Genomic DNA, 22,757 nt, shown 5'->3' on the forward strand with positions numbered 1-22,757 from the left:
TTTTACCTAAAGCATACCATTCAAAAAGTAGTTTATTGCAGCGATTATTTTATTGGCCACTAAGCTATCCAAAAGTAACATAAGACATAAACGTAGCATTCATAGATCCATTTAAATTTTATTTATCATTAAATTCATACTATTTTGTAAATTCACACTAATCCTAAATTTATGGGGGGGGGGAGGGGGCGAGTGCCCCTCACCATGCCCCCCCATCCCAAATGACGTCCCAGCTTACAACATCTTGCTCCTGTACATTTAACCGCTTGTTTTTGTGTAGTGTCAACCAGAGAGATTTAATAAGAATAGAGGGGCCCTTACGAATAAATAATTGTTGTCAATTTTACGAGGTACGTCTCTATAAATACGCTACATCGCACGGAATACAATCGGATCAATTTACTTATAAAAATGTATCCCATGTTGTTTATTGTGTGTTTTTGAATGTATTGTGCAATTTTTACCGATGCTTGCCCATTGTACAGACTCCAGGGATGTTCAACTCGAGAGCACCCCGGAAGTCGGTTTTGTGAGATAGCTAGTGGTAAGCTTGGGCGGGGCTGGTTTCCTCAAGGTGCCTTCCTTCGTCGTCGGTGGTCTGGTCTCTGCTGATGTCGGCTGCTCTGCTATGTCCCTTTCTCCTTCGTAATGTGCGTGGGATGCGTGATGTGGAAAAAGGGAGGAAATTGTATAATAATAAAAACAGGTTGTAATTCTGTTTGTATGGTGACTGTATTTTATATATATATAAATACAAAGAATAAGCAGAGGGGGGGGGGGGAGTCCGTCGTGAAATTAGCGCGCACGTGTTCGAGAGGTTATGATAACCTCACTCCTCACGTGACTACGTGATCTGACTTCGACGAAGAAAGACCAGGATTTCCTCACTTCTCACCGGACGTATACTGAAGCTGTACTTCCAGTATCGTCTGCCGATCCAGGCTGAGCTGATCGGGACTCGGTGGTGGGAACAAACTCGGTAGCGAACAGAGATGTTCACTCGACCGAAGCGGAAAACGAATAGGAGGCGGGGACGCCCGCTCGGCGCCGATCTCCCTCCAAAACGGCTCCTTTGGTCGTAACGCCACGAAAGCTGACCATGAAGACTTGGTCGGAACATACTCCCCCCGTTGGAAGTCAGAGGATCGAATTCCAAAACAAACAAGAATTAATGGTGCACAAGCGACTAATGAAATACACAAAAACCAAGCAAATAAGCAAAAAAATAACAACAAAATAAAAAACAACACAACAAAATAACCCAGTCAGCAAACAAAATAACATTAGTCCACCGTCAGTTTCCCATCCTACATAAGCAGCTGACTAAGCCGGCAAGAAACAAACAAAAAATAGACAAACAAACAACCAAAACACCAACAAATAACCAACACCAATGCTAGGTAACAATATTGTTCAACCGTTATATGTCCCAATCTATCCTGATAGCTCCATTACAAAGCACCAATCAAACCAACAAGAGAAGCATAAAAGAAAAGCAACTCAAAAACTTAAGTTAAAACACATAAACTGAATCCACAACACAGATACAAACAACGCGCCAACTTTAATGTGGGACGTTATGAACGTTCGCCACACCGTTGCACAAATTCACTGAGTGCTGCTCGACTGGCAGTCGAGCTACTCGCCGGACTGCTCGCTTGGTGTTGCTGATGGAGGAGTAGTAGGACCTACTCCTGTGCCCCTGTCTGCCAGGGGCCGCTGCTGCATGTGCTGGTGTGGTAGCACCCTCGCTCCGGGTTGATCGACCAGATCCTCCTGCTGTTGCGCAACTAGTGGTGCGCCAACTAGGAACTGGCCAGGAGTTATGGGAGCTGGGTTGGGAAGGTCGAAAGATGTGAGGGTTAAAGGGCGCGGGTACATTGCGCTTCGGCAAGCGGAATCTTCGTTCCGCGTAAATACGCGATTCGTCCAGGGGACGCGTAACTGTCTTGACTGGACGTCTCGCGCCAAAACAAGATAACGGATCACGACCCGTTGTGTGATGGCAATTCCGAGAATCGCTTGAAACTGTGGGCGCTTCTAGAGAGCCGCCCAATATCCAGCCGAAAGCTGTATTCATCATCGCGATGCGTCCTCCTCTGTCACCGCGTGACTTGGAGGGAACTAAAATGGTACGTTTGCCATTGCGTAACATCGCATGATAGGCGTCGCTGCCTATCACCATATCCACTGTACCGGGAATATCGAATGACGGATCGGCAAGGGGGAGATGAAGCGGCAAATGGCTCCGAATCTCGGACACGTTGCGCGATGGAAGTTGATTCGCGATCTCGGGCATGATTGCGCAATCGAGATCAACACTGGAGCCCTGATTGGGGATGCGCGGTAGAATTCGAATTACCGCGCCACTAGTAATGGACGTCCTATTTGAACCTATTCCTACCAGGTTGACGTCCATCCTTTTCGACTTTAAGGCGAGTCGCCTTCTTAAGTCTTCAGAGATGAAGTTGAGTTCGGAGCCGTTATCTAACAATGCTCGAACCTTGTGCGAACGCCCATCTCCGCCGCGAACTTGTACTTCCACGGTGGATAACAGGACAGTTCGGGCGTGAGAAGGCGATACGCGTCTCACCGAGTGTAAAACCAACGATGATTTTACGGGTTTGGCGTTCTCTGATTTCTTGGGGCTCCGATAATGTTTGGCCTTATTTGAAGGCGAAGTTTGGTATGGAGTTGAGTCATGTAACATGGTGTGATGGGCATGACCGCATTTGAAGCATCTCTGCTTTGTTTGGCACGCGTGAACTATGTGCCCTGGCCTCAAGCAGTTGAGACATAGTCGACGTTTTATGGCGTTCGACCTACGCTCATCACCGCTCATTTGGCGGAATGATGGACACGCTAGCAGAGAATGACTTCCGCTGCAACTGATGCAGGAGGGGCGTTCCCTCCTCACATGCAGAACTGCTGCCTTCGGATTCGTAATGGTTCTTGGTCGAGGATTCGACTCGCCTTTTAAGACGAAGTCGGCATTTTCCATCGATTGGCACTGGCACGTTAGAAAATGCATTATTTTGCTAAACGTGCAGTCTTCATACTTGGGAGTCTGAAGCTCCCATTGCAGAAGTGTACTCCGGTCGAGTTTTCTGGTGATAAACATCACCAGAATCTCGTTCCAGGTCTCGACCCGGACGCCCAAGTTAACGAGCGCACGTACATGCATGTTGGCATCATCTATGAGACGACGCAGACTGACGTGATTGTTGCTCACGACTGGCTCGGCTTCAAGCTGTTCCGACCAAGTCTTCATGGTCAGCTTTCGTGGCGTTACGACCAAAGGAGCCGTTTTGGAGGGAGATCGGCGCCGAGCGCGCGTACCCGCCCCCTATTCGTTTTCCGCGTCGGTCGAGTGAACATCTCTGTTCGCTACCGAGTTGGTTCCCACCACCGAGTCCCGATCAGCTCAGCCTTGATCGGCAGACGATACTGGAAGTACAGCTTCAGTATACGTCCGGTGAGAAGTGAGGAATTCCTGGTCTCTCTTCGTCGAAGTCAGATCACGTAGCCACGTGGTTGAGTGAGGTTACCATAACCTCTTGAACACGTGCGCGCTAATTTCAAGTCGGACTCCCCCCCCCCCTTTTCTGTCCCCCCTGCTTGATCTCTGTATATACATATATATATAAAATACAGTCACCATACAAACAGAATTATAACCTGTTTTCATTATTACAATTCCCCCCTTTTTCCACATCACGCATCCCACGCACATTACGAAGGAGAAAGGGACATAGCAGAGCAGCCGACATCAGCAGAGACCAGACCACCGACGACGAAGGAAGGCACCTTGAGGAAACCAGCCCCGCCCACGCTTACCACGAGCTTCTACAAAACCGACTTCCGGGGTGCTCTCGAGTTGAACATCCCTGGAGTCTGTACATTTGGTCCTTCGATTCCGTATGTCTTCAGAGCTGGTCTTCCAACGTCGTCGAATCCAGGTTGGTCGTAATTAGCATTTTTCTGTTGTTGTTGCTATTTTTTTTGGTCGTCAACGTCCATTTTGTTTTTTCCCGCGTCCATTTTTTCCTTTGTTTGATTTCGTCGCATTTCAATAATGGCGTCTTTGAGTACGCTTAAAAATACGCGGAAAAGAATTCGCGCTCGGTTAACGAGAAACGCGAATCAATTGGGGGACGATCTGAGCATCTTCGAGCTCAGAATCAGGCTCGAAACAATCAGACCATTACTGTCTGAATTCGAAGCGATCCAAGCTCAGATAAACGAGCTGGACCAAGAAGAGGCGCAGGCCTCCGAATCCGTCGTGGACCTATTTGATAGGGAGCATATGGCCGCCTTCGTGCGATGCACCGAAGCAATCAATTTGCGTGAGCCGCAATTGAGCGCTTCACCGTTAGATGGCGCTAACCTCACAATGTCACCTGTACCGCAATCAAATTCGGCAATAAAATTGCCCCGTTTGGAGTTGCCCACCTTCGAAGGCAACGTCCAAAATTGGCCGCTTTTTTCACAACGCTTCTTGGCCGCTATGGCCGGCGAGAGTTCGCAAATCGCCCGGTTCCAATACTTACTAGGAAGCCTAAAAGGAGAGCCCCAACGTTTAGTTGACGGCTTGGAATTAGCTTCAGATTCATTTACGAGCGCGTGGTCCATTTTGGATCAACGCTATAACAACAAAAAAATTGTTGTTCAGTATCACCTTCAGGCATTGCTTGAAGCCGAGCCAGTCGTGAGCAACAATCACGTCAGTCTGCGTCGTCTCATAGATGATGCCAACATGCATGTACGTGCGCTCGTTAACTTGGGCGTCCGGGTCGAGACCTGGAACGAGATTCTGGTGATGTTTATCACCAGAAAACTTGACCGGAGTACACTTCTGCAATGGGAGCTTCAGACTCCCAAGTATGAAGACTGCACGTTTAGCAAAATAATGCATTTTCTAACGTGCCAGTGCCAATCGATGGCAAATGCCGACTTCGTCTTAAAAGGCGAGTCGAATCCTCGACCAAGAACCATTACGAATCCGAAGGCAGCAGTTCTGCATGTGAGGAGGGAACGCCCCTCCTGCATCAGTTGCAGCGGAAGTCATTCTCTGCTAGCCTGTCCATCATTCCGCCAAATGAGCGGTGATGAGCGTAGGTCGAACGCCATAAAACGTCGACTATGTCTCAACTGCTTGAGGCCAGGGCACATAGTTCACGCGTGCCAAACAAAGCAGAGATGCTTCAAATGCGGTCATGCCCATCACACCATGTTACATGACTCAACTCCATACCAAACTTCGCCTTCAAATAAGGCCAAACATTATCGGAGCCCCAAGAAATCAGAGAACGCCAAACCCGTAAAATCATCGTTGGTTTTACACTCGGTGAGACGCGTATCGCCTTCTCACGCCCGAACTGTCCTGTTATCCACTGTGGAAGTACAAGTTCGCGGCGGAGATGGACGTTCGCACAAGGTTCGAGCATTGTTAGATAACGGCTCCGAACTCAACCTCATCTCTGAAGACTTAAGAAGGCGACTCGCCTTAAAGTCGAAAAGGATGGACGTCAACCTGGTAGGAATAGGTTCAAATAGGACGTCCATTACTAGTGGCGCGGTAATTCGAATTCTACCGCGCATCCCCAATCAGGGCTCCAGTGTTGATCTCGATTGCGCAATCATGCCCGAGATCGCGAATCAACTTCCATCGCGCAACGTGTCCGAGATTCGGAGCCATTTGCCGCTTCATCTCCCCCTTGCCGATCCGTCATTCGATATTCCCGGTACAGTGGATATGGTGATAGGCAGCGACGCCTATCATGCGATGTTACGCAATGGCAAACGTACCATTTTAGTTCCCTCCAAGTCACGCGGTGACAGAGGAGGACGCATCGCGATGATGAATACAGCTTTCGGCTGGATATTGGGCGGCTCTCTAGAAGCGCCCACAGTTTCAAGCGATTCTCGGAATTGCCATCACACAACGGGTCGTGATCCGTTATCTTGTTTTGGCGCGAGACGTCCAGTCAAGACAGTTACGCGTCCCCTGGACGAATCGCGTATTTACGCGGAACGAAGATTCCGCTTGCCGAAGCGCAATGTATCCGCGCCCTTTAACCCTCACATCTTTCGACCTTCCCAACCCAGCTCCCATAACTCCTGGCCAGTTCCTAGTTGGCGCACCACTAGTTGCGCAACAGCAGGAGGATCTGGTTGATCAGCCCGGAGCGAGGGTGCTACCACACCAGCACATGCAGCAGCGGCCCCTGGCAGACAGGGGCACAGGAGTAGGTCCTACTACTCCTCCATCAGCAACACCAAGCGAGCAGTCCGGCGAGTAGCTCGACTGCCAGTCGAGCAGCACTCAGTGAATTTGTGCAACGGTGTGGCGAACGTTCATAACGTCCCACATTAAAGTTGGCGCGTTGTTTGTATCTGTGTTGTGGATTCAGTTTATGTGTTTAAACTTAAGTTTTTGAGTTGCTTTTCTTTTATGCTTCTCTTGTTGGTTTGATTGGTGCTTTGTAATAGAGCTATCAGGATAGATTGGGACATATAACGGTTGAACAATATTGTTACCTAGCATTGGTGTTGGTTATTTGTTGGTGTTTTGGTTGTTTGTTTGTCTATTTTTTGTTTGTTTCTTGCCGGCTTAGTCAGCTGCTTATGTAGGATGGGAAACTGACGGTGGACTAATGTTATTTTGTTTGCTGACTGGGTTATTTTGTTGTGTTGTTTTTTATTTTGTTGTTATTTTTTTGCTTACTTGCTTGGTTTTTGTGTATTTCATTAGTCGCTTGTGCACCATTAATTCTTGTTTGTTTTGGAATTCGATCCTCTGACTTCCAACGGGGGGAGTATGTTCCGACCAAGTCTTCATGGTCAGCTTTCGTGGCGTTACGACCAAAGGAGCCGTTTTGGAGGGAGATCGGCGCCGAGCGCGCGTACCCGCCCCCTATTCGTTTTCCGCGTCGGTCGAGTGAACATCTCTGTTCGCTACCGAGTTGGTTCCCACCACCGAGTCCCGATCAGCTCAGCCTTGATCGGCAGACGATACTGGAAGTACAGCTTCAGTATACGTCCGGTGAGAAGTGAGGAATTCCTGGTCTCTCTTCGTCGAAGTCAGATCACGTAGCCACGTGGTTGAGTGAGGTTACCATAACCTCTTGAACACGTGCGCGCTAATTTCAAGTCGGACTCCCCCCCCCCCCTTTTCTGTCCCCCCTGCTTGATCTCTGTATATACATATATATATAAAATACAGTCACCATACAAACAGAATTATAACCTGTTTTCATTATTACAATTCCCCCCTTTTTCCACATCACGCATCCCACGCACATTACGAAGGAGAAAGGGACATAGCAGAGCAGCCGACATCAGCAGAGACCAGACCACCGACGACGAAGGAAGGCACCTTGAGGAAACCAGCCCCGCCCACGCTTACCACGAGCTTCTACAAAACCGACTTCCGGGGTGCTCTCGAGTTGAACATCCCTGGAGTCTGTACACAAGCAATGCCTGAAGGTGATACTGAACAACAATTTTTTTGTTGTTATAGCGTTGATCCAAAATGGACCACGCGCTCGTAAATGAATTTGAAGCTAATTCCAAGCCGTCAACTAAACGTTGGGGCTCTCCTTTTAGGCTTCCTAGTAAGTATTGGAACCGGGCGATTTGCGAACTCTCGCCGGCCATAGCGGCCAAGAAGCGTTGTGAAAAAAGCGGCCAATTTTGGACGTTGCCTTCGAAGGTGGGCAACTCCAAACGGGGCAATTTTATTGCCGAATTTGATTGCGGTACTGGTGACATTGTGAGGTTAGCGCCATCTAACGGTGAAGCGCTCAATTGCGGCTCACGCAAATTGATTGCTTCGGTGCATCGCACGAAGGCGGCCATATGCTCCCTATCAAATAGGTCCACGACGGATTCGGAGGCCTGCGCCTCTTCTTGGTCCAGCTCGTTTATCTGAGCTTGGATCGCTTCGAATTCAGACAGTAATGGTCTGATTGTTTCGAGCCTGATTCTGAGCTCGAAGATGCTCAGATCGTCCCCCAATTGATTCGCGTTTCTCGTTAACCGAGCGCGAATTCTTTTCCGCGTATTTTTAAGCGTACTCAAAGACGCCATTATTGAAATGCGACGAAATCAAACAAAGGAAAAAATGGACGCGGGAAAAAACAAAATGGACGTTGACGACCAAAAAAAATAGCAACAACAACAGAAAAATGCTAATTACGACCAACCTGGATTCGACGACGTTGGAAGACCAGCTCTGAAGACATACGGAATCGAAGGACCAAATGTACAGACTCCAGGGATGTTCAACTCGAGAGCACCCCGGAAGTCGGTTTTGTAGAAGCTCGTGGTAAGCGTGGGCGGGGCTGGTTTCCTCAAGGTGCCTTCCTTCGTCGTCGGTGGTCTGGTCTCTGCTGATGTCGGCTGCTCTGCTATGTCCCTTTCTCCTTCGTAATGTGCGTGGGATGCGTGATGTGGAAAAAGGGAGGAAATTGTATAATAATAAAAACAGGTTGTAATTCTGTTTGTATGGTGACTGTATTTTATATATATATAAATACAAAGAATAAGCAGAGGGGGGGGGGGGGAGTCCGTCGTGAAATTAGCGCGCACGTGTTCGAGAGGTTATGATAACCTCACTCCTCACGTGACTACGTGATCTGACTTCGACGAAGAAAGACCAGGATTTCCTCACTTCTCACCGGACGTATACTGAAGCTGTACTTCCAGTATCGTCTGCCGATCCAGGCTGAGCTGATCGGGACTCGGTGGTGGGAACAAACTCGGTAGCGAACAGAGATGTTCACTCGACCGAAGCGGAAAACGAATAGGAGGCGGGGACGCCCGCTCGGCGCCGATCTCCCTCCAAAACGGCTCCTTTGGTCGTAACGCCACGAAAGCTGACCATGAAGACTTGGTCGGAACACCCATCTTGCGAGTAATATAAACAATCAGAGAAGTTTTTATCGGACATACGTCGAGCACCAAGCGTCAAATAATAATGCAAATGGAATTGCTCAATACTCTTTTCTTCAAATGCAAGCCGCATTGCTGCTTTTTAGTTTGCGTCTGTCAGCTGGTTTCTATATTTGTTTTAAATAAAGAGCATTACACTGAATGATCTTTCGCAATATACGATAGTGGGAAAAATAGACAATATTAATAAAGCAATTTTTGCCAAAACTTAATATTGGTTTGTTTCATTGTCAACGTATATTTCTGACCAAAATTTTTGAACCGAAATATTATTAAAATGGTTATTAAGTATTTGATAATGACAAATTTCTAATAATTCATATTTTACGTTAGCCCAGTTAATTAATCTCAATACTGAAAATGATTTTAATCTACATATTTTGTAGTACTATGAAATTTTAAATTTTATTCTATTATTTTTTATATCTCTATTATTTTAAATTTTAATTTTGAAGTTGTGTCTGTCATCTTATCTCTCAAATCACTAACAGAAGATAAAATTGAAAAATTGCCATTTTCAACTTCGGTCATCAATCAAGGCTTTTCGCTATATTTTTTAGTTTGTCAATGATGAGCATAGTTTCTATTATTGTTAAGTTTTTTGTAGTTTATAAAATATATATTTTTTTTTAAATATTAGTATTATTTACTATTAAGTCGCTGGTGGCCGCAGTAAAATCCACTAGTGGCCACCTTGGCCGCACATAGAGCGACCGGTTGTCCTGTGACCGGTTCACATTTGACTAGTAATCACCGAACCGAATGTAAAAATTACTTAGAGCGGTTTTTTATTGTACTGGCAATACTACTCTGGCGGCCATTTTTGATCATACGTCAAAACAGATACTGACCCGGCGCTGTATTCACATATATCAAAAATCCTGGGTACGGCCGTGCTCGAGACGTTTGTGTTTCTGCTGTCGAAGTAGTGATGGAGTGCAGACTTTGCCTGTGCTCTGCCCCACCAGAGGCCTTCGTCTCCATCCATGGCGATCCTCATCCACAGCAATTGGTGCAACGCATTTGGAGCGGTTGTCAGCTGCGGGTCAGTTACTCTTAGCCCATTACTATTAGTGATACCAATTTCATTACTCTGGAAATCATCATTATCTTTGTCATTTGCAGGTTAGGAAAGACGACCATCTGCCAGATATGATATGCCATTCGTGTGTAAACAATCTGGAATTGCTCGACAGCTTTCGAAACGCCTGTCTCCAGAGTGACGAAACGTCCAGGATGGTTCTAAACAAGTCTTTAAAAATCGAGACAGAGGAAGTTTTGCTGGAGGATGTAATATGGGAAGACGAGACGGATGGTGATTTGCCAACAAACATTTCTAGTTCACCAAACAATGACGAGGTAATAGTAATAAATTTACCTGTAACGATATCTAACAATTCTATAAAATTAAAGTCCTTTTTTGTAGATACACGAAGGAAAAATTACTTCAGATGATAACAGACCAGAAATGAAGAATAATAGTGAAGAAATGACACATACAACGTCTCGTGCTCTAAAAAATCTGTATGAATGTGACATTTGTTCAAAGTCATTCGTTCAAAAGTTATATCTTGTAAAACACATAAGACGCCACTTTAAAAAAAAACTGTTTGACTGTGATATTTGCTTAAAATCATTCAAAACAAATTATGAACGCAATACACACAAGCATGCTCATAGTGGGGTAAAGCCACACAAATGTGATATTTGTTCAAGATCTTTTACTCGGAAGTCTTCCTTCGTTAAACATATGAATATTCATAGTGGATTAAAGCCACACAAATGCGAAATTTGTTCTAAATCATTTGTTCAAAAATATTACCTTGTAAGACATTTGAGTATCCACTCTGAGGAAAATGAGTTCAAATGTGATATTTGTTTAATATCTTTCAAAACAAAGTATATCCTTATTAAGCATATGAATATTCATAGTGGGTTAAAGCCACACAAATGTGATATTTGTTCACGATCTTATTTTCAAAAGTCTGACCTTGTTAGGCACATGAATATTCATGGTGGATTAAAGCCACACAAATGCGAAATTTGTTTTAAATCATTTGTTCAAAAATATCTCCTTGTAAGACATTTGAGTATCCACTCTGAGGAAAAAGAGTTCAAATGTGATATTTGTTTAAAATTTTTCAAAACAAAGAATTTCTTTACTGAGCATATGAATATTCATAATGGGTTAAAGCCACACAAATGCGAAATTTGTTTTAAATCATTTTTTCAAAAATATCAACTTGTAAGACATTTGAGTATCCACTTTGAGGAAAAAGAGTTCAAATGAGATGTTTGATATTTGTTTAAAATTTTTCAAAACGAAAGTATTTCCTTACTAACCATAAGAATATTCATACTGGGTTAGTGCCATTAAAGTGTAATATTTGTTCACGATCTTATTCTCAAACAAATGGTTTCACATTTCAGACACGTTTTTGTAATTAAGTAGAGAACAAGAAAAAATAAAGTAAAATGGATAGCATTGGCAGTAGGTACTGGGAGAAGAATTCAACTACCTGTTCTTCCTTAGAAATGTATCCTCACTGTTCCCTGTTATCAGGTTTTGGTTGACCATCGGTTGTCAGAATCCCTATTTGAAATCGATAATTGCACGTGTTTTTTCCTTACTTAAAATTCGTGCTAATATCCAGAGCCCCACCGTCCATATATGCGAATTGTGCAAATCACACGATGGTCAAATTTCTTGAGGCGGCCAACCAAGAACCAAAAAAAATCGACCGCTGTACTCTGTCAGATGGATTATATGCCATCTTGCTTGCACCAACGCAATCCGCGTTACAAATGTGTACACAACGAAAGCATTTCTATCGCAATTACCGCTGGAGTTAATACGTTTAGATAAAAAAAAATATATTGAGATAGAAAACCAATCCTTATGAACGTGGTGAAATAAAAAAAAAATGGCCAAATAAACGCAAAATAGCACGGAGAAAAAATCCGTAAAAAAATATATATTTTTGACTTTTAAAATTCGCTAGACAACTAATTATAAGTATTTTAAAATAATAAACAATCACAATCAATAGAAAAAAATATCACCGAACCATGTATTACATACATGTGTATCCTACTCGCGCACACTTACATATGTATGTAAAGTTGTGTGATAGAAACAGAAATTCCCATCGCACGCCACTGGTATGTATGTAATACCGCTGTAAAGTCACATGCAAAGTCTCACTGAGTATATTGCTGAATATATTGCATTTAAAGTATATACATATTTACTTTCAAATGCCATTTTGTAATTTTTGTATGTATGTTTGTACAAAGAAAAGAATAAATTTATTTTTTTACCCATGCATCTATGTTTTTATTTAATTAATGGGGGTTTGCTTCCAATTTATTTTTATTTGGTATACTAAGTGCGTATTTTTTACGTTTTTTCATATTTATACCTGTGCAGAGTAGAATAGAACCGCTCGGTTAATTTTACTAGAGATGTCATATTAATTACATCTTGTTGCAATGTATTTGTTGAAAGATGTGAAAGCCCCTGACAAAATGTTCTTACCACTAGCGTAATTTGCGAAACTTGTGACAAATTTGACAAACATGTGGGAAAAACGTATTTATTTTAACACTGGTAGATAGATTGAATAGCAACCCACATGTGGTGGTGAAAAAAACTGAAACTTTTGAAACTGGGGATGAAAAAAAAAAAATCAGTTCACGGTCAGTTTTCACCCTGTTAACACGCTGCGTTAATTAACAATTATTGACGTAAAAATAGACTTAAGATTTAATTATTTTTAAATATCAGTTGTAAATTAATATTATTATGTATAAATTATTGTGTTTTTACGTTCGCTTTAATATATTTTTTAAATTTTTAATCACAAACTTTTTTTTTTAAATAGCTCCAAAAAAACCATTTCAGAAGATGTGAAAGTGGCCATTGCAACGCTTATTAGTGAAAAGACATATAGTTACAGACAAATTGCAAAAAAATCATGTTTCTCACCCTACGGTAGCCCATATTGCACAATTAGTGCAATCGGGAGTTTCTCCAACTGCTACATTATACGACAAATGTGGGAGAAAACGAAAAACCACACCGCGAACGGATCGAAAAATCATCACCATAGCTTTGGGGAACCGTAAGGTGCCTAATAAAGGCATTCAAGCTATTCTAAATGAAGAGGGAATCAATATTTCCCCAAGGACGATGCAACGTAGATTTCGCGAAGCTAATATCAAGAGCCGAACTCCCATAAAAAAGACAAAATTGACACCAACAATGAAAAAAAAGCTCAGGAACATCAGCAATGGACTGTTGATGTTTGAAAAAAGGTGTGGCGGCTCGCTTATACGACATGGTCGAGTTTGGTTGCCTTCCTGCGAGTGGGGACCAACTCGGCTGGGTTCGGAGAGCCACTACTCACTCTGCCTTTAGCTGTCATATAATAAACACGTGCATTAACATGCCAGTCGTCTCATTCGTTCATCCCCCATAACTGGTGACCCCCGACATCGAGCCACGCAGCCTCGATAATTCAGCATGCCGCTGCTCATCCCTGCCTCGCCGAGCCAGGCGGGAAAGCTACCCGCCGCGCCGCCATCGCCATCGACACAGCACGTCGCGGCCCGCAGGTGACAATAAACGAGCAGACACGGCTCGATGACAGGTGCTTAAAAAAAATGGGGGAGCGAATGAGACGACGATCTTGACAGCTGGATGTGGAGTCATGCGCGATCCAGTACACATAGAACGGTCATCCAGCACCACAAGATTCATCACACACCACCTCAGCACCATCATCATCATCATCATCAAGGCCCCGTCCGTCTCCACGAGCGTCGTCACGCCGAGACGGGCGGTAGCGCTACAACACCTCCACGAGCCACAACGACTCACAGTCCAGCTCGGAGTATCATCAACCACATCGATGCCCCTGCCGCCCCCGCCGCCCCACCAACCGACATCAGCCTCGGAAGAGCGGCGCCGGCGCAGCATCGCATCGGCGCGACCATCGGACCAGCCGTCACCGCCCTCGAATGTACCGACCATTCAGGGCAGTACACCTACACAGCGGATGACCCACGTCAACATTTTTTTTCTCCCCACTCAATAATTTTTTTTTCTCTTTGTGTAACAATATTTTTTTTCTTTTGTAAAATTTGTTTCTTTGTAATTTTAGTATCGCTGATGCTGGGGGGGGGGAGTGATGTGGCGGCTCGCTTATACGACATGGTCGAGTTTGGTTGCCTTCCTGCGAGTGGGGACCAACTCGGCTGGGTTCGGAGAGCCACTACTCACTCTGCCTTTAGCTGTCATATAATAAACACGTGCATTAACATGCCAGTCGTCTCATTCGTTCATCCCCCATAAAGGTATTGTTTAAATATTAATATTAAACTAAAAAATACTCGATAACCTCCTATGTACTAATTTTTCATTCATTTTAGGTTTGTTTCTCTGGCGAAACAATTCTAAGGACGATGACAGATGTTGTCCAATACATCAGAAGACGACTTTCCGAGAAGCTGAGCGACGAATGCACCATTCAAACAACAAAATATAATGCATCTGTAATGGTGTGGTCGGTTATTAGCGGAAAAGGGGCTGGACCCGTACGTTGGGGCAGGATCAATACAAAAAAATTTGTTGGACGTATTTTTGCCGTATTTTGAATCAGAGGGGATGGATGCACATAATTACATTTTTATGCAAGATGTCACACGGCCAAAACAATTAACAACTACCTGACCACAAAAATATTCGAATTTTGTTATGGCTAGGTAATTCACCGGATTTAAATCCGATTGAAAATTGTTGGGGGTATTAAAAAGTATTTTTATAACAGCCCTAATACTACGTTAGATAATTTAAAAGAAAAAATAATAGATACATGGAAAAATAATTCAAAAATCAAAAAAAACAATAGTCATGCATAGAGATCATACCGCGCAGAATTCGGGCTGTTATAAAAAATAGGGGAGGGACAACTAAATATTAAGTTAATTACAGTTTTTGGATGGAATCGGACATCCGACATCCATTTGCCTTTTAGCATTAATACATATCATGTGCTATCATTCCCCCGTTCTTCCACGCCTAGTTTGTATTCTTATAATCTGGGAGGGAATATTCTGGGAAATTGTCTTACCACAAATGATCAATATCTTTAGTCCGTAGCATCTTGGAATCTGGTTCCATAATATGGAGTTCCAGTGGAGTAACCCACTCCTTACAAATTGAAAGATTTCAGAGGAAATTTCTACGATATTTATATGTGAGAGAGTTTGGGTACTATACCTAGTGTACTGGGAACTTTGGGTTATGTAACCTTATTTTCCAGAAGGAATATCAGTTACATATATAGCATCGCTTTTCTCCCTCACACGCGATCTCACTCGCACGCGTTAGATCGAATTGCTGTTCGCGGCATAAATAATGCCGGGGCACTCGCCTTACGATGCTCTGATCTACATAATATAATAAGAGAAAGCACCGAAAGGCTTTTTATTCAAAAATTCAAAGATTTAGAAGAAAAAAAACTAGTAATTGTTAAAAACTAGTAAGTGCTCTCCTGCGAAACTTGATGAATTTTGAAAAATTATCAACAATTTTAAGTCGTCAATAACTCATTTAATAGTACAGAAAGCTATTTTCTGGGAAAAAAAGTAAAAAAAAATTTTGGCCAGGTTTTCACCCCAAATACCACTCGGTGCCGGGTTCGATCCCATGAGCTGACCTCGATTGAAAAGAATTTTTCTGAGTATATCTGTAGTGCTGCTGGTCAGACTTGGATAATTGTCACTTCAGGTCGATCGTTTCCTATCAGAGTTTGCCAATGTTTCTGATTTCATTGTTGAAACGGTTCCCGATTAAATTGGCTAAAAACTTTCCTACTATGTCACCACTACTTGAGTAAGATTAATGTACAATAAAATGTATGTACAATTCATAGATATCTCGTTAAATTTCGAGTTTTTAGTGTCTCGTCATTCAACGACTTGTGTAATAAAAATGCTGTGTTGTTTGTAATTGCCCAGGAAGGCGCAATGGAGTTTACCTGTAAAGCCTTCATGGTATATACATATGTAAAAAAATATATCATGGTATTTATGGTTTCGAACAGAGTGGCCACGGTTCGATTCCAACTAGTAGTTGCTGGACAGACCTTGGTTTGTGACTCCAGGTTGATTCTTATCAGAGTTTGCCATTTTTTATGATTTTCATTGAAACGGTTCCTGTAAATTAGTATCTCCTTTCCTATCTCTCTCGTAAATCTCAAGTTATTCAGCGTCTTGAGGTTCGCCAATTTAACCGCACTGTCGCCTAGTGCATCAGTAAGAAATAAGAGGCAAATTATCCTCTGAACTGTAATCGTAAGTAAATTTTAACCATAAAGGGGGTTTGTAAAAATATGGTATATATAGAAAAATTAATTCAAGCGAAGTTTTTATTGTACTGGCAATACTACCTTGGCGGCCATCTTACATCAAATCATGTACCAAACATCCTTTGTAACGGCAGTGCTCGAGACGTTTGTGTTTCTGCTGTCGAAGTAGTGATGGAGTGCAGACTTTGCCTGTGCTCTGCCCCACCAGAGGCCTTCGTCTCCATCCATGGCGATCCTCATACACAGCAATTGGTGCAACGCATTTGGAGCGGTTGTCAGCTGCGGGTCAGTTACTCTTAGCCCATTACTATTACTGATACCAATTTCATTAACTCTCGAAATCATCATTATCTTTGTCATTTGCAGGTTAGAAAAGGCGACCATCTGCCAGATATGATATGCCATTCGTGTGTCAACAATCTGGAATTGCTCGACAGCTTTCGAAGCGCTTGTCTCCAGAGTGACGAAACGTCGAGGATGATTCTAAACGAGTCTTTTAAAATCAAGACAGAGGAAGTTTTGCTGGAGGATCTAATATGGGAAGACGAGTCAGATTGTGATTTGTCAACAAACATTTCTAGTTCACCAAACAATGGCGAGGTAATAGCAATAAATTTACCGGTAACGATATCTAACCATTCTATAAAATAAAAAAAAGTCTTATAGTTATAGTAAATTAAGTAACGTTTTGCTTATTTTGTAGATACACGGAAGAGAAATCACTTTGGATGATAACAGACCAGAAATGAAGCATTATAGTGAAGAAGTGACACATACAACGTCCCATTCTCAAAAAAATCTGTATGAATGTGACATTTGTTCAAAGTCATTCGTTCAAAAGTTATGTCTAGTAAGACATATTAGCCGCCACCTTATAAAAAAACTGTTTGAATGTGACATTTGCTTAAAATCATTCAAAACAAATTATGAACGCAATACACACAAGCATGCTCATAGTGGGGTAAAGCCACACAAATGTGATATTTGTTCAAGATCTTTTACTCGGAAGTCTTCCTTCGTTAAACATATGAATATTCATACTGGGTTAAAGCCATACAAATGTGATATTTGTTCAAGCTCTTTTTCTCATAAGCCTTCCTTCGTTGCACACATGAATATTCATAGTGGATTAAAGCCATACCAGTGTGATATTTGTTTACGATATTTTGCCCTGAAGACTTACCTCGTTTCACATATGAATACTCATATTGAGTTAAAGCCATACAAATGCGATATTTGTTCAAGATCTTTTACTCGGAAGGTTTACCGCGTTATACATATGAGGACTCACACTGGCATATCACACAAATGTGATATTTGTTCACGATCTTATCATCAGAAGTCTAACCTTGTTAGGCATATGAATATTCATAGTGGGCTAAAGCCACACAAATGTGATATTTGTTCAAGTTATTTTACTCAGAGGATTTCCCTCGTTAAACATATGAATACTCATAGTGGATTAAAGCCACACAAATGCGAAATTTGTTTTAAATCATTTGGTCAAAAATATCAACTTGTAAGACATTTGAATGTCCACTCTGAGAAAAAAGAGTTCAAATGTAATATTTGTTTAAAATTTTTCAAAACAAAGTATTCCCTTATTAAGCATATGAATATTCATAGTGGGTTAAAGCCATAAAATTGTAATGTTTGTTCACGATATTATTCTCAGAAGTCTGAACTCAAATGAGATATTTGCTTAAAATCATACAATTTAAATAAAATTTGATCTCAGTTCACACAAACGTATTCATAGTGGGGTAAAATCACATAAATGTGACATTTGTCCAAAAAACTTACCTTTCGAGACATATGAGACGCCACTCCAGAGAAAGACTTTTTAAATGTTAATATTTGATTGGAGCCTTTTAATGTAAAATATGACCTTGGTCTACACACGAGTATTCACTTTGGGGTCAAGCCACATAAACGTGACATTTGTTTAAAAGCATTCATTCAAAAATCTGCACTTGCTAACATTGCCGGCCTTACACCCTATAGCGCCCCTAGAATTTTTTTATATTTTACTATTGGAAACATCTCTTATGTCTAATTTGATGTTACCTCCATCAGTCATGTTCACATCGTCCTTTTCACTATTGGAAACATCTCTTATGTCTAGTTTGTGTCGACGAGGTAATTGTGTGACGACGATCGGTCCCAGATGTTAAGGCGACATTGTTTGTTTCGCACCCCGGTTGTTGCTACTGGGGGGGGCTTTTCTCGTTTTCCGATTTCTTTGGATTGAATGAGCACGGTTTTTGGCATTTGAATGCCTTGGCACCATGTTTTTTGTGGAGGTAACATAGTATTTTCTGGGAGGCATTTCGTTCTCAAGCTTGTTTGTAAGTCGAACAGTTTTGGCTGCGGCTGCGCATTTTTAATTGTTGTATTTCACGTTCGCGATCGGCCAGTTTTCTCTGATATTTTTTGATTTCAGCTGCCATTTCCATAATATTGGGTTCGGGTATGCTGGTCGCTTCCTTCGTTACTTCGTAAATCTCTTGATTGTGGTACACCTCCATCAATTCATCTGCGGTAGCGGCCAATTGTTGGAGCGTTGGGTCAGGCATGGATTTTAGTATTGCCTGCGCGTGCTTGGGGAGGCTTTGCATCCACAGTGTTTTTACTATCTGGGAGTCAGGGTGCTGTTTACCAGCTAATTCTCGCATCTGGCGCAATAAATGCGATGGTTTCTTGTCAGTGAGTAGGCGGGTGGTGCGGCGTTCCACTGATTCGCCTAGTCTTTCGAGTATTGCGTTCTTCAATTTTTCGTATTGTTCTCCATTTGTGCGTGGTCCAGCTACGATGTCGCTGACGAAGGACACGGTTTCGTAGTCCAGGGCTGCGACGAGGCATCCATATTTCGTACGGTCGGCTATTATGCCGGCACCATCAAAGTGAGCCTCTGCAATTCCGATCCACAGGGAGATGTTTTCCTTGAAAATCGGTGGTAGGCGTAGCGCTATGCGTGCTGTCTCCAATGGTGCTGGGGATTCTTGTACATTTGGCGGTTCTGGATCTCCGTTCACTGACATGTTGTTCTAAGTTTGCTTCGATTGAGGCTGCGGCTGCAGCCTCAACCGAATACAGCTGCCAAAGCGGGACCGATTAATAATTGATGCAAATATTGCAATTTAGTGACATTCGAATATTCCGTTTTATTTCCTATTATATTCCTAAAAGCTTGTTGAAATGATTGCCATTCAGATGGAGCTCCCTGAAATGTGGGAATAGTTAACGTCGGTAACTTATCTCTAGCAAATTTAATTGTTGCTTGCTCTACCTTTAGTTGATTATCTTGAATGGATTGTCTATCTTATGTCGCTTTAAGATTTTTAACTGTTATTGTAATCGCGTCGTACTCTTCGTCTATTTTAGCCGCTTTCGGTATATCTGTAAGGTTATCTAAATACTCGTAATGGAGTTTTTGTACATAGTCGTATGCTTCTTTAATGGTTTGATACTGTCCTTCATTTATTTCGGAGGTTTTGTCTATTTTTCCTTTTAGTCTTTGTAACGCGCCCGAATACCTTAATTCTATTGACGTCATTGTAACTTCTACTTTGTTTTCTTTCGCTAATGTTTTTATCGATTGAGTCTGACTTCGAGTCTGATGTACTCTAGAGCTTGACCTGTCTCTAATAAATTCTAAGTTCCTAGTTGGACTTCGACTCTTACGCGACTTGGAAGTTGAAACTTCTATTTCCTCGTTTTCAGAACTTGACATTTGTTTCAGAAAGTTGCACTATTTCGTCTCATAAATAAAGTTATCCTCTACTGTAGCCGTCAATTGAACTATTAGTAGAGATGTGGTAACAATATTCAATAATTAACCGTGAATCTTTATATTCTACTTTAACTATTATCACCAGATTCTATCCAACATATTTTGGAAGAAATTACAACACCTACTTGGTGGGTACTAGTAAAAACAACCCTGTTTTAAAACACCGTGACTTATTGTCGCAGTTACCGTTCCTACATACATTACGGAACGTAGAAATATACCAAAATTGGTATGTACTTGATTTAAGCCACCTTCAGGCTACAAGTCTGACCACTGTGTTAGACACCGTGTATTGTTTCATCACACATTATGAAACGAATGAACTTCCACATTTATTGTGGAGGGGGGGGGGGGGGCTAGCTGTGACTTATTGTCGCAGTTACCGTTCCTACATACATTAAGGAACGAAGAAATATACCAAATTTGGTATGTACTTGATTTAAGCCACTTTCGGGCTACAAGTCTAAACACTGTGTTAAACACCGTGTATTGTTTCATCACACATTATGAAACGAATGAACTTCCACATTTATTGTGGAGGGGGGGGGGGGGGGGGCTAACTGTGACTTATTGTCGCAGTTTGAATTCAACACGTGCTTTACACTACATCTATTGATTTTACACTTTTAATAAGAAATTCGATGCGACCGATGAAACATTCCTTCGTGTGCGCGATATTATTATATACGATTACGTGAATTAACTGTTGTACTTTAAAACATATTTTAAAAACTGTCCTACCCACATGATTGCCTTTTGAAAAGATGGCTTGTGATTGAATACATTCACTTACTTGATATCCTTTGCGCCGTTTATCTGATCGTTCTGATAACTTCGGATTACCTCTGTGTCCCATGCGCCTTTGTAGGCTATGTTTTTATGTATTTAATTTTTGGCGTCCAATCACGCGGTCATGTACTTCTGTATATCAATCAATTTATTGCTGAAATAGAAGCAAATATATTATTAGTATTGGAAAGGTAGGAATAGTATAAAAAGGGAACGATACCGATTTCTTAATAATTGACATCCATTTTTTCTCGACCACGTTTATCCTTTTGGTTTGTCCGTTTGGTATTGTGGCTTAGGTTACTGGTGTCCGGTTCGAAGTGACCATCATGGAAAAGACTTCGATATTGGTTTAGATGAAGTTTATTGATGTGTAAAGTTATACACGTGGGTACAAATTTTGAATCAGCTTCGCGTCACGAAAAAAAACATTCGCGAACGCTCCCCCAAAGCTGACTCATGGGATCACTGTTTTTGATTCGAAATAGCACAAGTTATGTTATATTCCTACACCTCCATCAGTCATGTTCACATCTACGTCAGCCATGTTCACATCGTCCTCTTCACTATTGGAAACATCTCATGTCTAGTTTGATGTTACCTCCATCAGTCATGTTCACATCTCCGTCAGCCATGTTCACATCGTCGTCTTCAATATTATCCGTCGTCCTAATTGAATCAGTAGTTGATGATCGACTTTCCGTGTCCGGTCGCACTGGAGAAGCGTTTAAAGTGGTTAGAGACGGCGATGCTGAAGGCTGTGTAGGGGTCATCACTAGTACGAATCCAAAGCGCGCCGCTCATTATTCAATTGTTGTAAATGCTTTGTAAAAAAGGTTCGGCAAACCTTAAACAATGCATTTACAAAATTTGAACAATGAACGGCACGCTGGTTATCCGGGCTTTAGTCATCACCATCTGATCATTTGACATCTTTGGTGTTTCACCGGCCCCACTTGAATCGGAGTCAATGGGCTCTGCTTGAGCAGACATTTCTCGTTCTCCGAACTCGAGCTCTTCATCATCCCACTTGAACTCTTCTATTAGCTTCTGCTTCAAGGTCGTCCATGACTTAATTCCCCATTCTATATCCAGGAACAACTTCGCTGTTCCTACGCAATATTCTCTCCCGTAGACCAGTTGCTGCAGGGGCGTCCAGTGGAATAACTTCGCAAATTCTTCCATGCGCTCAATCCACTGGCTGATTGGCACACCGTCGATCCCCTCAAACCGTGGCGCGTAAGTCTCGAATTAGTCTCTATCGAAATATGGCACTTCGTCTTCTTCTTCCTCTTCATCCTCGTCGTCATCGTCTTCGTCTAAGTCCGCGAACCTTTCCATCTCCGACGTACTAGTGACGCTGCCGCTGCTCCTTTGCTCCCCGTCCCTGGTATCACTTCCAACAGCAGGCACATATCATACAGCTCGTTTAAGGTGAAAGCCTTCGCGGCTTCCAGCTTTGCGTCGTAGTTTGCGGGTGTGATCCCCGTAAACCTCTCCACCCTTCGCCTCGTGTCCCGGCCGCCTAACTTCCCACAAACCAGACGGTGCACGAGCTCCACCGACCTCAGCTCAGCATACCTGATGTTCGTTTTGATACTCGAGTGCTCGCCGAGTCTCCACACGTAGTCGTTCACGTAGTCGTCCATGTTGTGTTAGGTGTTGCGCGTCCCTTACCTCGACTGTCACAGTTCCACATCGTCGTCTGACCGCTCCTGGCTGGCACTGGAATATCTTCATGTATACCGGACGAGCACCCAAATGTAGGTTCCGGATGTGAAGGATTCCAAGTGAAAAGCTCAGATTCTTTTTGGTTTTTAAAAAAAATATTGCAAAGAAATTACAGA

The 22,757-nt window shown here is 42.6% G+C and overlaps 5 protein-coding genes across 6 annotated transcripts; 3 read left to right on the forward strand and 2 right to left on the reverse strand.

Moving 5' to 3' along the window:
- Window positions 1–723: 723 nt before the first annotated feature.
- On the reverse strand, window positions 724–7,525 carry LOC143919640 (uncharacterized). The gene is made up of 2 exons (XM_077442051.1): window positions 7,474–7,525; window positions 724–3,250 (listed from the first exon to the last, which is right to left on the reverse strand). Exon 2 carries the CDS (start codon window positions 3,182–3,184, stop codon window positions 1,565–1,567), a length of 1,620 nt encoding a protein of 539 aa, XP_077298177.1. The 5' UTR covers window positions 3,185–3,250; window positions 7,474–7,525; the 3' UTR covers window positions 724–1,564.
- A 2,134-nt stretch (window positions 7,526–9,659) lies between these two features.
- On the forward strand, window positions 9,660–12,282 carry LOC143919580 (uncharacterized). Of its 2 annotated transcripts, XR_013261253.1 has the most exons (4): window positions 9,691–10,000; window positions 10,081–10,314; window positions 10,382–11,371; window positions 11,461–12,282. XR_013261253.1 is itself a non-coding variant. In XM_077441961.1 (3 exons), exons 1-3 carry the CDS (start codon window positions 9,887–9,889, stop codon window positions 11,243–11,245), a joined length of 1,212 nt encoding a protein of 403 aa, XP_077298087.1. In that variant the 5' UTR covers window positions 9,660–9,886; the 3' UTR covers window positions 11,246–12,282. The 2 variants fall into 2 exon arrangements, 1 of the variants encoding a protein (XP_077298087.1); XM_077441961.1 differs by having other exon boundaries at window positions 9,660–10,000; window positions 10,382–12,282.
- Window positions 12,283–13,362: 1,080 nt separating this feature from the next.
- LOC143919581 (uncharacterized) lies at window positions 13,363–14,846 on the forward strand. Its single transcript, XM_077441963.1, has 3 exons — window positions 13,363–14,024; window positions 14,121–14,313; window positions 14,389–14,846. The coding sequence occupies exons 1-2, from the start codon at window positions 13,658–13,660 to the stop codon at window positions 14,309–14,311; spliced, it is 558 nt and encodes a 185-aa protein (XP_077298089.1). The 5' UTR covers window positions 13,363–13,657; the 3' UTR covers window positions 14,312–14,313; window positions 14,389–14,846.
- Window positions 14,847–16,430: 1,584 nt separating this feature from the next.
- LOC143919643 (uncharacterized) lies at window positions 16,431–22,729 on the forward strand. The gene is made up of 3 exons (XM_077442058.1): window positions 16,431–16,613; window positions 16,695–16,928; window positions 17,032–22,729. The coding sequence occupies exons 1-3, from the start codon at window positions 16,500–16,502 to the stop codon at window positions 17,968–17,970; spliced, it is 1,287 nt and encodes a 428-aa protein (XP_077298184.1). The 5' UTR covers window positions 16,431–16,499; the 3' UTR covers window positions 17,971–22,729.
- Window positions 18,180–22,729, reverse strand: LOC143919648 (uncharacterized). Its single transcript, XM_077442068.1, has 2 exons — window positions 20,683–22,729; window positions 18,180–20,481 (listed from the first exon to the last, which is right to left on the reverse strand). Exon 2 carries the CDS (start codon window positions 19,367–19,369, stop codon window positions 18,665–18,667), a length of 705 nt encoding a protein of 234 aa, XP_077298194.1. The 5' UTR covers window positions 19,370–20,481; window positions 20,683–22,729; the 3' UTR covers window positions 18,180–18,664.
- Window positions 22,730–22,757: the final 28 nt, after the last annotated feature.

This window comes from Arctopsyche grandis, chromosome 12 (genome assembly GCF_051622035.1).
Source record: "Arctopsyche grandis isolate Sample6627 chromosome 12, ASM5162203v2, whole genome shotgun sequence".
Taxonomy (NCBI): Eukaryota; Metazoa; Arthropoda; class Insecta; order Trichoptera; family Hydropsychidae; genus Arctopsyche; species Arctopsyche grandis.

What these genes read in the sequence shown, in the direction of transcription:
- LOC143919640 (XM_077442051.1), bottom strand. Translation starts at nt 3,184, where the DNA reads ATGCATGTACGTGCGCTCGTTAACTTGGGCGTCCGGGTCGAGACCTGG.
- LOC143919643 (XM_077442058.1), top strand. Translation starts at nt 16,500, where the DNA reads ATGGAGTGCAGACTTTGCCTGTGCTCTGCCCCACCAGAGGCCTTCGTC. An exon ending in GGAGCGGTTGTCAGCTGCGG is followed by an intron (nt 16,614 to 16,694) that starts GTCAGTTACTCT and finishes TGTCATTTGCAG; the next exon opens with GTTAGAAAAGGCGACCATCT. An exon ending in GTTCACCAAACAATGGCGAG is followed by an intron (nt 16,929 to 17,031) that starts GTAATAGCAATA and finishes CTTATTTTGTAG; the next exon opens with ATACACGGAAGAGAAATCAC.
- LOC143919580 (XM_077441961.1), top strand. Translation starts at nt 9,887, where the DNA reads ATGGAGTGCAGACTTTGCCTGTGCTCTGCCCCACCAGAGGCCTTCGTC. An exon ending in GGAGCGGTTGTCAGCTGCGG is followed by an intron (nt 10,001 to 10,080) that starts GTCAGTTACTCT and finishes TGTCATTTGCAG; the next exon opens with GTTAGGAAAGACGACCATCT. An exon ending in GTTCACCAAACAATGACGAG is followed by an intron (nt 10,315 to 10,381) that starts GTAATAGTAATA and finishes CCTTTTTTGTAG; the next exon opens with ATACACGAAGGAAAAATTAC.
- LOC143919581 (XM_077441963.1), top strand. Translation starts at nt 13,658, where the DNA reads ATGTGGAGTCATGCGCGATCCAGTACACATAGAACGGTCATCCAGCAC. An exon ending in CTACACAGCGGATGACCCAC is followed by an intron (nt 14,025 to 14,120) that starts GTCAACATTTTT and finishes TTGTAATTTTAG; the next exon opens with TATCGCTGATGCTGGGGGGG.
- LOC143919648 (XM_077442068.1), bottom strand. Translation starts at nt 19,369, where the DNA reads ATGTCAGTGAACGGAGATCCAGAACCGCCAAATGTACAAGAATCCCCA.